This window comes from Ursus maritimus, unplaced genomic scaffold, assembly GCF_017311325.1.
Source record: "Ursus maritimus isolate PB19 unplaced genomic scaffold, ASM1731132v1 scaffold_3, whole genome shotgun sequence".
NCBI lineage: Eukaryota > Metazoa > Chordata > Mammalia > Carnivora > Ursidae > Ursus > Ursus maritimus.
Window position 1 is genome coordinate 45,647,437 of NW_024425563.1, and position 13,278 is coordinate 45,660,714.

Below are 13,278 nucleotides of genomic sequence, written 5' to 3' on the forward strand. Positions count from 1 at the left end.
TGGTGATGACATTTGCTCAGATAAGGAAGACACTCTTTGGGGGAGCAATTCAAGAATTCGGCTCTGGCCAGTTTAAACTTAAATGTGTTGAGCTCAAGCAGGAATTCACACAGAATTCAATAGCTCAGAGGAGGAGAGAGGACTGGAGGTATACATTTGGCCACCCCTGACAAATAAATGGTACTTAGAATTTGTAAATGGGTAAAAACTATTAGGGATAGAAGGTAGAAAATGAAGAGAATAAAGCTCAACCCAAGCAAGAGAGTCAAGCTCTTCAGAAGCCAAAATGTGAAGAGTATTTTAGGGAATGAGTAGTCAGTCATGTTCAATTCTGGGAAGAGGTCCAGTTACATGAGGACTGAACACTGATGCAGACACGTGAAGTTATTAGTAACTTTGGCAAGAGCAGTCTCTTTGGATCAGTGAGGGCAAAAGTCATACTTAAGTGACATGAAGAATAAATGGGAGGTATGGGAGTGGAGAAATGTGTAGGAAAATTTGTCAAGAAGTTTGGCTATGATGCCCAGCAGAGCAGTGAAATAGCTCCAGGGAGATATGGAGATAAGGGAGAATTTTATTTTATTTTTTAAATAAAAGATGGAAGACATTAGGGCATGTTCACTTGTGGTTGGAATTGATGCAATATATACAAGAGACTGGAAATGAAGAAGAGAAGGAAGTGAAGGAGTGACGATCTTGAAAAGCTGAGAGACGCTGGGCTTTGGGTCATATATGGAAGCATATTCAAAAAGAGAAACAGTTGAGATCTTTCTAGACTTAGTAAAAGCACATCTTTAGATTCAGAAAAGCGAAGTGAGTCTCAAACATGGTAAATTAAAAAATAATCTAACCTATACAGATCATATGGAAACTGCAGAATTCCAAAGGACAAGCAAAATCCTTAAAAAAAAAAAAAAACCCTCCAAAAAACAAAAACAAAAAAACCCCAAAACCAAAAACACCCAACAGGTTGTTTCTATAAAAGGACAGCAATTATGATGAAAACAGTTCTCTTCAACAAAAAGAAGCTAGTAGATTATGGAAAAATTTCATCAAAGTGCTCAGAAAAAATTACTGCCAACCTAACTTCTATACCCAGCTAATTACCATTTAAGAGTGAGGATGAAGTAAAGATATTTTCCAGACAAATGCTAAGAGTGTTCACTCACAGATCCTTAGTCAGAGAAATACAATGGGATATATACGTCTGTGGGAAGCATTTTGAACCTAGTGGGAAAGAACAGGATTCAAGGAGCCACGGTGAGCAAGAAACTGGCAACAGGGGTCGATCTAATCAAGCTGTGTCTGCATAAAACAACAGCAAGATGGCTAATTTCAGGGGACTTATAAACAAAGGGAGAAAACGGCATGGGAGATTGGAGGGGCTTAAAAATGTTAAAGCATTCTGCAGTTCTCATCATTTGGGGTATGTAAGTAGAGCTGCTAATTAACTGAGGAAGATTTTAAGTTAATTACACATGTATTAGAATTTTGAGTATATGCAGAAAGAGTGGGATGGAATCTACTGAGTGAGTAAGGAAAAAAGAAATAAAGATTTCATCAAGCCAATAAAAAGCAAGAAAGAAGGAAACAAAGCCATAGAGCAGCACAGTAAATACAGGGAGGGGGAAAAAAAAAAAAGAAAAATCCTTATGCATCTCTAATCACAATATATATCAGTGGCCCTAACATCAAATAAAAGACAGAAATTTTCAGATATTAAAAAAAACCTTTGCAAGAAATACACTCAAAACATAATGTAATAGAAATGTTGAAAGTGAAGGGATAGAAAAAACATACGTAGCAAATGCTAGCCAACAGAAACCCCAAATAGATATCTTGATATAAAAAACATATTTTCTTTATTAGTGATAAAGATGGTCATTACATAATAATTAGAGATTTAATTTTACCCTAAAGATATAATAATCCTGAGCTGTAATGCACATGACAACACGGTCTCAAAAAATATAAAGCAAAAGTGGAAAGAATTACAAGGACAGATTGATAAATCCATAATCATAATGATTTTAACATCTATTCACAGAAATTAATAGATCAAATAGATAAAGTTAATATACGGGCTATAAAAGGGACCTCATACCCAGCAATTCATAGAATATGTACTCTTTTAAAGCAACACGTGAAATGTTTATGCAAACTGACCACAAACCAAGCCTCAACCTATAGAAAAGAATTGATATGATAGAGACCATATTCTGATAAATGGCAATAAAATTAAAGACCTATAGTCAACAGCCAAACCCCAGCATATGTGGAAATTTAAAACAATTCTACAAATTCAGCAAAGAAAAAAAAAATCTTAATAGAAATATTTGAAATTGAAAGACAGAGAAAACACTCCTTATGGAGTACCGAAACTTTAAATGAATATATTAAAAATAAAGGTTGAACATTAACAAGCTAAGTATACTATTTCAGAAGCTAGAAAAATAACAAAGTGAGATAAAAAATAATAAAGATTATTGCAGAATATAATGAGATCGAAAGAAAAGATAAAAAACCTAAAAGGTGATTTTAAAAGATTTCTACAATAGGCAAAGCTTGGGCAAGGCTGATCAAGAAAAACACGAGTGATAAAGAGAAACTAATGCAAATGCAATGAAGATATGAAACACAAACCTTGAGAAGCTAGCTTTATACTAACAAAGTTATAAGTTCTGTGACATAGATAATTTTCTTAAAGAATATCAATTATAAAAATGACCCCAAATAATATGGAAAACCTACATTCAGTTATATCCATTAAGTAACTGCATCTGTAGTAAAGATCTACCCTCAAATAGTTAAAGGTCCCAAATGATTTTCTTTAGTTTTATCAAACCTTTAGCAAACAAATCATCTCTAACCAGTATAGACTATTCCAGATTGGAGGAGAAAAAAAAAAAAGGCCCAGAATTCGCTATATGAATACAATTTTGACTCAAAAACTATACAAGAACATGAAAGTAGGATTATAGGTCAATTTCATTATGACCATAAATGTAAAAATCCTAAAAAAAAATCCTACTAAATGTAGCAGTATTATTTTAAAATGTCATGACCAAGGGGGCTTATTTCAGGAATTTAAGGTAGATAACGTATCACTAGTATTCACCACAATAACAATCGAGAGAGAAAGCACATAATCATTTCAAAAATCAGAACACCAACAATCAATAAAATTCAACATCCATTCATAACAATAGCACTTAGCTACTAGGACCAGAGGGAACTCTCCTAAAAATAGACGATTAAAGGCATCTCTGATACACAAGTAATAGTCTTCACATTTAAAAATGAAACATTAGAATAATTTCCTTTAAAGTCAGCAAAAAGATAAGGCTGTCTATAAATGCTTCTCTTGAGCGTTATCCCGCAGAGTTTAGCCAGCAGAATAGAACAAGACAAAGAGATATATAATTGAAAGAGGAAACAGGCCATCAAGTTTGCTTAATATAAGAGCAACATGAAGAAATCAGCAGCATTACTATACAGAGCAATAATTCATTTTATTGTACAATAAAATTAAAGACTTCATTTACAGCAAAATCTAAAATAATTAGAAAATAACTAAAGACTTTAAGGACATAAATAAGAAGAGAAATATTCTATATTTGTGCATAGCAATGCTCAATATTATAATACATCAATTATCCTCCAAATAAATGCATAAATCCAATACAATTTCAATCAAAATCTCTGTGGTGCTTTTCACAAAACCTGGCAAGATGGCCCTAAAATCCATACGGAAGAATAAAGCCAAAAGACTAGCCATGAAAATTTTGAATAAGGAGAAGAATGTAGGAAAACACATCTGACCATATATCAAGACATCGATAGTTACAAAAAAGTAAAACACTGCAGGATAGACAAACAGACCGGTAGTGCACAGCAGAAAGGTCAGGAACTGAATCACACCTGTGTGGAGAACTGGTTTATCTCAGAAGTGGCATTACAGATTAGTGGGAAAAGGATGTCAGAGAGATGAATTATTTCCTATTTCATCCACCTATCCACCCACTCTTTATCCACTCATTTATTCCATACTTACATGCTGATTGCCTGCTTCGAACCTGGCACTGTACTAGTCCTTGGATGTACGAAGTTAAATACATCAAAGGAGCACAGCCCTCCCTGCACTCAAGCATCTCATCTGTAAGATGAGTATAACAGGGATTTTAATACATTACTTCTGAGAAGTCTGGGGAAAATCCTAATTGAACAGAGTTTTGAAGGATGGATAGGAGTTCACCAGACTGGGAAAGATGGAGTTTGGTGGGGAAGTAATGTTGACTGGGGTGGCAGATGACTGAGAGAGGGCATTCCAAGAGGAGGAAACAGCATAGCCAAAGGCTAGTGAGGGTGGGCTTGGTTTTTGAAAGGCATTCTTTCCTTGCAGGTCGTGCAAAAAAGGAGTGACGATTTTTTTTTCTGGATCATCTCCAGTGGATAAGAAATCACATTGGAAATATCTCCATACTTTTGGGTAAAAATGAAAATACAATATTTAGAAGTTTGGAAACTAGCTATAATGTTAACTTTACGTAGACAAAATAGAAACTAGCCTACTGAATGCTACAGGAAAAATACAGGTTATGCCAGCCATAGATTTTCTAAAATTTCACTTTTGCCAATATTTAAAAAAATAATTGTGCATATCAAAATTGCATTTCATGTGTATTAGCCCTGCCCGTATTTCCCAGCACCCTTTCTCATTGATATATCCCCACTGCCTTCGATCTCATTTCTTCAGCCAAACAAATGCGGACAGACATTTTTTTGAATAGCAAATAACTTCTGTGTCCCCACAAATACACATTCCCACAGAAACAGAACAAAATGGGGACTGAGGGGAACGTAAAGTTAGTTAAACATTATTTTAGGCCCACTGCCTAATTTCCTCTTTGTGATGGGCCACTGTTTATTTTCATGGCTGATAAATTGTTCAATTTTCTTCTGGGTCCACAAGGACAATCTCTAGACAAGTGGGCTCTATGCAATGTTGAGGTCACTCTCTGAACCCATTTTATTTGGGGTTGAGCTATGATGGCTACTCTCCCAGTGAAATACCCCATATCTTGAAAAATCACTGATCAGCTTTTTCCATTCTGTGAAGTTTATTGATTTTCAGGAATATCTTTTCAGAAAAAAAAAAAAAAAACACTTTGCAAACTTAAGGGCAGTAACTAAAATACCCTAGACAGGAAGAAAATACCCCAGACAGGAAGAATGTCTGTCCAAGACCATTATACTGGGCATGGTCTGCCTGGAATTTCAAAACCACACCAAACAGAAAAAGATGATATTACAGGAGATAAGGTATGTTTGACAAATAGCCCAGGAATGGCCACTTAGTGAAAACAAGAGCCAGGGTTGTCAAGAAAACTCTCAGGCGTTCCGCGAGTATCCCCTGACTTGACTCTAAATGAGCAGGATGTTATTTGTCTCAGATCTGCTGAGTCTGGAAGGCAGAATTCCCTGGTGGTTTCATAACAAGCATGTTTTGATGGGTCAATGTAGACACCATCCAAGTGTGTAATCGGCGCGGACCGGGTTCTAGACTGCAAGAAAAAGACGGTGCTGTTGGTGGTGCGACACTTGACAAGTGTTGCTTTTCCACGTCACTATACATCCGGGTTTCTGAACCTGGGCATGGTGAACATTTTGGGCTGGACCAATCTTTGTCATTGTAGGACGTTTAGCAGCACCCCTGGCGTCCCCCCACTAGAGGCCAGCAGCACCCCAAGGCTGGCACAACCACCAAGGTCTCCAGACTGAGCCAAATGTGCCCCAGGGGGTAAAGTGACCCTGAGAGAGAGTCACTGGTATAAACTGAAAGTCTATCACCTCAGTTGGTCTTTTTTACTATTCCTATTAATAATATACATAAATACGAGAACTTTTTTCTTTTACTTTCGTCTGAAGAGGGTTCCTCGGGTCAAAGGCAGTTTTGCCTTCGTTGCTTTATATGCACAGAAGAGGGGGGCCAGAAGTGGCTCAAGTCACCTCCAGCTACAAGTCACTGGGTTTGGGGGGCCACTGCCCAGAGTCAGCCGCAGAGCTGGAGGGCAGGCAGCTTGCCTGTGGTCACCCGGAGGCTCAGCAGTGCTCGGCCTCCCGAGCTCAGCCAAGGGTCCTGCCTGTCATCTCCTGCTGTTCCATAATCATGTGACATTGAACTCCTGAGAAATTAGGTTAAACTTTGGACTTTTCCCTCTTGCAGGATCAGATGAAATACTGACCTTGAAGTGAACCTTTTCAGATGGGAGCGTACCAGCTGAGGGGAATCGCTCCGTGACAGGAGACCGGGCCTCCCTGAGAGGCCTGCACGGCACCAGGGCACCACTCACCCCCAGATCTGTCTATTCAGCAGCCGTCTTACTACCTTTAAAATGGATTTAATGTCTAAAACAGTGACTGCCGCAAAGCTTTTTGGGAATCTCTCCACTGCGTAAAGTGATAGATTCTTGCACTAACTTCCTCTTGGGTTTATGAGGGTGATCAGCACGGACCTTCTTCTGACACTTCCCTGCCGCCCCCCCCCGCCCCCCTCCCCCGCCCAACCTCCAGGGCTCCTCCATCATTTAGCGCGTGTTTTCTCAACCCCAGCATTACTGACACGGGGGCTGGGTAACTCTCTGTGGTGGGGCCTGGGCTGGGCGTTGTAGGATGTCTGGCGGCATCTCTGGCCTCTACTGGAGACCCCACCAGCACATCCCAGCTGTGACGGTCAGAAATGCTCTGGACACTGCCAGATGTCCTAGGGGGAGCAAGACCATTCTGGCTGAAAGCTGCCCAGTAGCAGAGCTCTCATTCTTACGTCCCCACGGTCTCTCTTGTACCTGGTAGTGCCTGGCACGTAACTGGCTCTCAGGCCATATTTGCTGAATAGAAAAGATGCCTGTTTAAACAGTTTCCTCTTCTTAGAACTTTGAAAAATACCCAACTAGTATGTACAGTGATCACTGGTGCTTTTATTTTTCTCCCCACAAAACACAAAAGGAATATTTCTCTGGATTTAACATGCCAGAAGCAGCCATTTAGTCACGTAGAATAGCTCCTTTGAATTATATGTCCTTTGGAATAAGACAAAATATAAACTTAATAAGAGCTAAGCACTTGGTGGGGGTCAGACTCGTTAGCACATGATTTACATTGGAGGAGGAGCTTGACCAAGCCACTCCCCCGGTGTGTGGCCTAAGCAAGGAGTCCCTCTTGGGTTTGCTGTCAAAACCTACCTCTTTCCACCAGGCTCTGCTGCCGGAGAGACAGCAAAAGAGTGGGCAAAAGTGGGCTAACACATTTTTATCAAGTCAAAGAGGATGAGGGAAAAAGAGGGGTTTGCATATGGAAAGCAAAAATGTCTTATTCCAAAGCAAATGCCCACTGGACTGATAAGAATGCAAAAAGCAACGACAGGCAGAGAAACTGGAAATGGGCCACATCACCCAGACTGGGCAGTGGGGGTGCTGCCATACCCTGCACAGGTGTCCTGGCCGTACCTCCAGGACACACTCAGCCTCCTGGACTTCTGGTCCTGGTGCCCAGGATCTCATGGGGTGGGTAGGCATGTGCGGAAGGAGCCTGCCGGCTGCAAGAACACGCTTGGACACATGGTGTACATGGGAAGAGGGTGCTCGTGGTGCAGCCTTGGCCTACAGACGGTGGGGGACATAAAAGGGCGTGTTGGGAAACCATTTTGCTTATGTCCAGAGCAGTCCACTTTTGAGAGCCACCACACCAGAAGCTGAGACAAGAAAAGTAATCTGGGACATGTGTCTCGTCCACCATCCTCGAATGTAAGACACTGGGCAGCAATGCCCAGCCACACCTGCTGGCCAGGTGGGGAATGAGGATGGGCCTGGCACACCTTGATACGCTCCATCTCTCCGGCACAGTCTGCTGACCCTGGCCAGGGCCCTTAGCTGGAAGGGCTTGCATGCAACTAACACAGGGGCAACAAGCCATGGCCGAGGGCAGACTGTGGGGTGGGGTGGGGAGTGGGGAGACAATGTGCCATCTTAGGTAGATAGGGCCAGGAGATGTCTGCTGCACGTGCTTTCAACCAATATTCACTGACAGCCTGCGCTGGGCCAGGCCCTGTTCTGGACAAGGGGGTGTCTGCTGGACAACAGACACAAATCCCTGCCCCAGCCCGAGAGGGAGTGTTTCCAGCTGGTAAGGGGAAAGCAAGCCCACAAGTACATATGGGCCCTGCCAGTGGTCAGTACTATGGAGAAAAGTCAAGCTGGTAGGAGGCTGGGGAAGGGAGGGGTGGGGAATAGGAAAGGGATGGAAGGGGACGGATGAGGAAGGGACAGGGAGATGGACAGGGGATGGGGAATGTGGGGTCAGGTGGGGGTTGGGTGATTTGCTCTTCAACTTTTGGAACTTTCTGGAGCTCTGCTCCTCATCCATATTCCATATAAGGAGAGAGGAGTATCCTGCAAGGCCTGGGTGGAGCGAGAGAATTCAGTAGAAGGAGGGAGTGATGTACACGTACGCACATGCACGTTGGGAGGGCTGAGCACCCGAGAGGGGTGAGCGGAGAAAAGGCCCAGGTCATCGGTCTGCTTCCATCTGGCCCACCCCACACATGAAGTGAGCACCTCTTTTCCCGACAGTCTCTTCCCTGCACCCTGTTCACTTCTGGCTCATTTCTGACTCCAAGTTTTCGCTCATGTCATTGGCATGGCCCAAAACATGCTTGCATTTTTCTATCATGTGTAGTTAGTGAGAAGAGGAAGAAATTGATGAAAGCAAAAAGAAGGAAGGCCATGAAGAAGTAAGGGTAGAAAACAAATACAGAGACAAAGAAAGCTACACACAAAAGCACAAGATGAGAAAGACAGAAAGAGGAATGGCGAAATAATAATCGAAGCTAACCTTATCAGGCGCCCAGACCATAAGCGATTTACATGTATTCATTAACCTTACAACACTCCCATTCTACAGATAAGGAAACTGAGGCTGCAAGAACTAAGCTCCTCACCAAAGGTCAAGTTGTGGCCAGGACGACCAAGCTGGCCACCACTATGTCATCACTGCGCAAAGTGGGGAAGGAAGAAAGGACAGTTATCCAGATTGTTGGGGCTCTGAAATTCATTGGCCTGAAGATTTGGAAGCTTAGCCACAAGATTCTATTAGGGTAGACCATCTCAAAGAGAGCTCTTCCACCTCCAGGAGAGTGTTTCTTTCAGTCAACTAGATAAACAGAGATGCAGATGTAAAGTGAGTTAAATAGTGTTTTTTTCTGTGTATCGAAGAGTTTTCCTTTCAGAGAGGATCCTGTCAATTTCATAATTTCTTCAACGAATACCTCCCGATTCCCAGTACCTGCAAGTAATCCCGGCGACTTCAGGGAGCAAGAGTGGCACCTGCATCCTGTGTTGAAAAGCACACAACTATTGCAGGAGATGAAGCCTAACTTTAATTTGCTTCCAAAAGTTCCTGTTCCCAGAGATACCTTTTGTCTTTTCCTTTCCCTAGACGTGCTTTCTTTAGAAAGCAAGGACAGTAGGCAGGCAGTCAGGCGCAGTGCCGGGGAGAGCTTTCTGGAAGAATGGAGCATAAGTTCCCAGTCTGTATAGGGGCGGGAGTTTCTATTCATTCCTCTTGATGAAGTTGCTGGGGAGAGCCAGGAGACAGCTTTTTACCTGGGGAAGTAGTCCTTAACAGGGCAGAAAATCTTGTTGTGGGGTGAGGCGTTAGGTCTGCTGACAGACTGGAATCTCTCATATGAGCCCCTAGGCGAGAGTGCAGACCAGGCTTAGCTTATTTACTGATAATCATGAAAATGTGATTATTTGTTTTTAATGAACACTTACTTTATGCCAGACATAGTACTCTCAAATAAGAACCCAAATTACAAATCAAGAGAGTTTCAAAACCTATTAGATGTCAGCATAAAGAGCAAATTTGTGTTTTAGGTCTTAATTTTACACTAATTCCAAGCAGATGGCAGGGGGCCTTTGATAACAGTTTTCTTTGTTTAGTTAAGTCGGTGGTGTGTTACTGAAAACCCACTGCTCTATTTATAGCACTGACCAGCTTTTAGAGGATTCCTCTAAAGACCACGCAAAATTCCCACTTAAAATTAGTTGGGGGTGGGGAGAGGGCTGAATGAGGGTGGCAGGGGCGAGGAGTGACAGAGGGAACCACCCCCTCCTGGCCCTGCCACTCATTCTTAAGGACAGTGGCACGAGCAGTACCATTGAAAGCCACAATCAAGGGACACAGAGACTCAAGGGTCTGCTATGTCTCAAAGATATCTATTTAAAACACGGAAGAGCAATGCTCTGTCTGGCTTATGTATTTTCCTCTAACAACTTGTCTGCTCTCTGCCTTTTCTTCTCTCGATAGCTGTGTGAGAAGAGGTCACACCAAACAGATATTGACTTTTCAAGCAAACACTGAAAAAGCTGTTGATGGGTTCCAGTGATAGGTAATTAATATAGATCGTGTTAGCAACAGCACTATTTAAGAAAATGAGTTTCAGTTATCTTTTTACTTCAAATGTCTTTGTTTCCCCTTCAGAGATCTGAGATTTAAAAACTGAAGTCAGTTTTGGAAGTGTCCATCAACTGGATATGCTCGTGTGTTTTGCACACAAGCTCAGACACAGTATACAGAGGGAGAAGCTCTCCCCATGCAAACACATATCTCAGTAAGGGCCTAATTCCAATCGCATCTGAAAGCCGAAAGAGTTGGAATTTTCAAGAGGAGGGACAAGAATTTGCAAGTCCAAGAAGATCCCTCCTCCCAGTTCATGGGGGTGCATCTGCAGGACGCAAAGATTCAGGATTTCCACCCAAAGTCAGAAAAAACACTTTCTTCAGGCAAAAAAAATTAATAAGGGTAAATACAGAAAACAGAAACGAGAAAAAACATAAAGGCTTTCTATGCTGCCAATCAGACCTGTCACTCTTCAGCAATGGCAGAAATATCAAGAGTCCTGGCATCTATGAGGATCTATATAATGCAATTCTGCATCCTCATGCTAAATACGGAGGCCTGGATAATTCCATTCCTCAGCTCAATTATAGCATGCAAATGCCCGAGCCGCTCGCTTTCTAAAAACAGCAGCAGGGCAAACAGACCGAACTGACACGAATGTATATTGAATAGACACATACTTGTCCTTATGAAGAACTGGAAAGCGACAGAATGAAAGAGGTTTCCCTGGTCACCTCTGACAAAGGGCTTTCTAGAAAGTTCCAATAGTTACTCGGGCTACTGGTCCTAAAGGAAGCGAGTTAAAAAAAAAAAAAAAAAAAGCAATTCACAATTTACTGCCCCTGCTCCTCTTTTCTTCCTGGATCCTTCATCTCTACTCTCTCCAGCTTCCAAATCGTCAGCGCATTTGCTGGGGTAAAACCTCGAACTCCATCTCATCTCTCCTCCACTCAACAGCATCCCTGGCCCTGCAATTTGGCATCAGAATCTCCTGCAGCCCTTCTTGGAAGGCACATGAGGGCAAAGGAAGCGGGCCGTGGTTTCTGATGCTAGTCCGCAATGAAGACAGCAGGGTTTCCAGTTGATACACACACACATGGCAATCACCACGAAAGCTCCCCCCACTTTCCGTATCTTTTTGTCTGGTCTGGTGAGCAGGATCAAGGCTGCACCGGGAGGGAGCTTGGCAAGGCTGCCGCGGTGCCCCCCTGTACCCGAGCACAAACAAAAGCTTCTGGATGGTATCTCCTGTGCTCGTGTGCTTTCACAGCTGTCTACACATAAACGGAAGGAGTTAGTATCCCCGAGAACAAAGACGAAACACAGACTGTGAAATGGGCAACTGTTCTCTGTTGCTCAGAGCCAGCCACACTCTACAGCTACGCTGAGTGGAAAAGTACGGCTCGCCGTTCGCCCGAAGAGCTCTCGGGGCCAGAGACGGGGCTGCCGCCGGCTCGGGGGCCAGCGGTAGGAACAGCAAACGGGCCCGGGGCTCCAGCACTAAGCTAACACACACAGACGTGTTTCTAGGTGTCGGCATCAACAAACTGCTGTCTGAGGCCCAGCGTGGCACAAAGCGGCGGTGTCACGTGCGTGGTGCACGTAGCGGACGTGGAAAGCCACGGAACGTGCTGTGTCATTACTTCACGGACAAGGACGGGACGGAATCCCTCAACCACAGCTCGCCACCTGCCCCTTAAGAACAGAAGAAAGAGCGCGGAGGCTTGCTTACCTTGAAGTTGTGTGTCTTCTCGTAGTTGAAGTGGTTGTCGTTGTGCGTGAGGGCGGCCCTTCGGACCAGGGACGAGATCTGTGAACAGGCAAAGAGTTTGAGAGGGGGCCAAAGCAAAGCGCCTCGGACTCCCACCTTCACCCCCAAGGCCACGGCCAGCAGCTCCTGGCGCTTCCTGCCTGGCTTAGGCTTCCGAACCACAGCACACTTCTTCTCATTTTCCAGCCAGCATTGCTCGGAGAGCACAGCGCCCCGACCCCACATCTTTCTAGTCCCCCCTGCGAGGGCTCGGCGCGCTCAGGTTTTGCCAAGCGCGGCTAATGGTCGCAGCAGATTTGAGGCAGCTGCGTCCTGTCTGCAGAGGCCTCCGGCATGTGACCTGGGCGGGCTGGGGTGAGTGATGGAGGGGGCTCTGCCTCTGAATAAGGACGGGGCTTGTTTTGTGCTATTTCTTCGGGCCGACGTGTGCCTGGAACAATGGCACACATTCATGGGCACAGCAGTCCCCACAAGCCGTATCCAGCGCCACGGAGGACGCGGTGGAGGCAGCCAGGCAGGCAGCTTTATTCCTCCTGCCCCAGGAGAGACCTCTCGTGCGTGCTTGCTTGCACATTTCACTCACACACACACACACACACACACACACACACACCACACGCACACACACCAACTAGTTCTGATGTTCAAAGCCTGGGGCTGCATCCAAATATTTTGGGGCTCTGAACGCCATCCTGGGCTGAACTCAGGCAGATTAAACCTTTAGACCCTGATGATTGTTTAATCTCACGGGGATAAAGCCTGCCTCTCAAAAAAACAAACAAAAAAACCAACTGCCCTAGCTCTTGAAGCTTAATTTTGATTCTTATGCATGCATTAAATTAGAACAGTCTGAACACTGAATGGGGCACAGAAAAAGAGAAGAGCATTTTAGCTCTGAGTTCTACAGCCAGAGTTTCAACATAAGAGGAGGAGGTCCTGCTCCAAGACACTCTGCAGTCTTTCTTCTCCCCTCCAACTCTAAACAATCCCTGCACACACAGACAAGAGAATGTTCCTTAACTAAAACCAAAACGTCAAAGTTGCCTTTA

General features: G+C 43.8%; 1 protein-coding gene across 3 annotated transcripts in view; it reads right to left on the minus strand.

Moving 5' to 3' along the window:
* The window catches only part of CHN2 (chimerin 2), a 282,816-nt gene that overhangs the window by 20,290 nt on the left and 249,248 nt on the right, over positions 1–13,278 (minus strand). For all 3 annotated transcript variants that reach the window (XM_040644135.1, XM_040644133.1, XM_040644134.1), the window contains exon 7: positions 12,191–12,268. In XM_040644135.1, the coding sequence (XP_040500069.1) occupies positions 12,191–12,268 (78 nt within the window). The remainder of the gene's footprint in view (positions 1–12,190; positions 12,269–13,278) is intronic.